General features: G+C 40.4%; 1 protein-coding gene across 1 annotated transcript; it reads left to right on the top strand.

The window, feature by feature from the left end:
• Positions 1 to 1980, top strand: LOC118055076 (UDP-glycosyltransferase 83A1). Its single transcript, XM_035066872.2, has 2 exons — positions 1 to 662; positions 909 to 1980. Exons 1-2 carry the CDS (start codon positions 176 to 178, stop codon positions 1790 to 1792), a joined length of 1371 nt encoding a protein of 456 aa, XP_034922763.1. The 5' UTR covers positions 1 to 175; the 3' UTR covers positions 1793 to 1980.
• The last annotated feature ends 209 nt before the right edge of the window (positions 1981 to 2189 follow it).

The following is a 2189-nucleotide window of genomic DNA, read 5'->3' as shown; positions in this document are numbered from 1 at the left end:
TCATTAGGTGGGAGGTGATGAGGGAATAGTAATGTATTCCAATAAACATGATATATACAAGAAGAAGAAGAACAAGTGTCAACTTACCGGCCTGTTCTTTCCAGGCCCCTGAAGAATGGCATGAATTCCAAGTTCAAAATCACTTAAAGCAGTGACAAAAGAACTATAAACTAGAATGGGCAATCCACATATCCTAGTTATACCTTATCCAGAGCAAGGCCATATAATTCCTCTACTGGAGCTTTCACACTGCTTGGCTAGTTATGGGTTCAAAATCACATTTGTAAACACACAACACAATGAAGAGCGTATCAGGAATGCATCGGGTTTGAAAGTGAAAGGTGACACAGAAGATTTGATACATCTAGTCTCGTTTTCTGATGGTCTGGAATCTGGGGAGGATAGGTTTAAGCCAGGGAAAAGATCTGAAACGTTCCTGAGGCTTATGCCAGGAAAAATAGAGGAGTTCATAGAAAGGATTAATGCATCGGACAGTGACAAGATCAGTTGCATCCTTGCTGATCAGACTATTGGATGGGCCTTGGAACTTGCAGAAAAGAAGGGGATCAAGCGAGCTGCTTTTTGTTCTGCTGCAGCTGCAATGTTAGTCCAGGGATTCAGCATCCCAAAACTGATTGAAGACGGAATCATAGACAAGGAAGGTAGCTCTTTCTATCACCATTTTTTGTCCGTCCCGATGAGATGTTCTATCCAATTTTATCAACAGTAACACTTGAACCTTCCCTTGCTTTTTATTACGATAGAGAGCTCCATGCTAAGAAATTAACAGAAAAGGCATGCTATTTTAAACTCTAAGATAATTCACTAAGTCAATCATTTGCTTGATTTTTACCTGTATGGACGAGAAAAGCATGCAATTGGCATCATGATTGAGTTTTTCTTCGCAGGAACCCCCGTGAAAATGCAGACAATTATGCTCTCCCCGACCATGCCCGCAATAAACACAGCACAGCTCGTATGGGCTTGTCTTGGCAACATGAATTCCCAGAAATTATTTTTTGCACTAATGGTTAAGAACATCCAATCCATGAAGCTAACAGAATGGCTGCTATGCAACTCAGCTTATGAACTTGAGCCTGGAGCATTCAACTTGTCTCCACACATCATTCCAATAGGACCACTTGTAGCTAGCAACAGACTTGGAGATTCAGTAGGAAGCTTCTGGCAAGAGGACTCAACATGTTTGGAATGGCTAGATAAGCAGCCACCACAATCAGTCATCTATCTTGCTTTTGGAAGTTCAACTGTTCTAAGCCCTACTCAGTTCCAAGAATTGGCTCTGGGATTGGATCTGACTAATAGACCATTCTTGTGGGTTTCAAGGCCAGATATAACCAATGGAACACCTGATGCTTTTTTACAAGAATTTGAAGACAGAGTGAGCCCTCAGGGTAAGATAGTGACTTGGGCACCACAACAAAATGTGCTGGCACACCCTTCTGTTGCTTGTTTTGTGAGTCACTGTGGATGGAACTCTGTCATTGAAGGTGTATGCAGTGGAGTACCTTTCCTTTGCTGGCCTTACTTTGCTGACCAGTTCTTTAATCAAAGCTACATTTGCGATATTTGGAAGGTTGGATTGGGATTTAACAAGGATGAACATGGGATAATAACAAGAGGAGAAATCAAGAACAAGGTGGAGCAACTGTTGAGTAATGAAGAGTTTAAAGCAACATCATTGGAACTCAAGGAAACTGTCATGAATAGTTTCAAAGAAGGTGGTAGTTCTTATCAAAATTTCAAGAGATTTATTGAATGGATCAAGGCGTAGGTGGTTTATTTTACAGCCATTACAACATGTCTTTGAGGTAGAGATTAATTCGCGTGTTTGCCTCTGTTGTCTGGCATCTTGCTTTTGTAACGTGTAGCCTGGCATTATCAAGTACTTGCTCTCTTTCTTTGTTTAGAATCTTTAGATGATTTCTTCAAAATTACAATAGCATACACGATCATCAGATCAAGTTATTCAGAGCTAAAATTAGCCAATTTTTGAGCCCGTTTGGCTACGAGGTAGAGGTTGCGTTTATGAAGAAACACAATGACTGAGTGTTTGGTTAAATAAAAATAGTTATTTACTGTATGAGATTCTGGAGAGAGTTGGGGTAGTTGCTTATAGGTTAGCATTACCACCAAACTTGTCTGCTATTCATCCGGTATTTCATGTTTCC

This window comes from Populus alba, chromosome 4 (genome assembly GCF_005239225.2).
Source record: "Populus alba chromosome 4, ASM523922v2, whole genome shotgun sequence".
Classification (NCBI taxonomy): Eukaryota; Viridiplantae; Streptophyta; class Magnoliopsida; order Malpighiales; family Salicaceae; genus Populus; species Populus alba.
The sequence above is the reverse complement of the archived record's forward strand: the minus strand, read 5'-3'. Positions and strand labels throughout refer to the sequence as shown.

What these genes read in the sequence shown, in the direction of transcription:
- LOC118055076 (XM_035066872.2), top strand. Translation starts at nt 176, where the DNA reads ATGGGCAATCCACATATCCTAGTTATACCTTATCCAGAGCAAGGCCAT. An exon ending in CGGAATCATAGACAAGGAAG is followed by an intron (nt 663 to 908) that starts GTAGCTCTTTCT and finishes TTTTCTTCGCAG; the next exon opens with GAACCCCCGTGAAAATGCAG.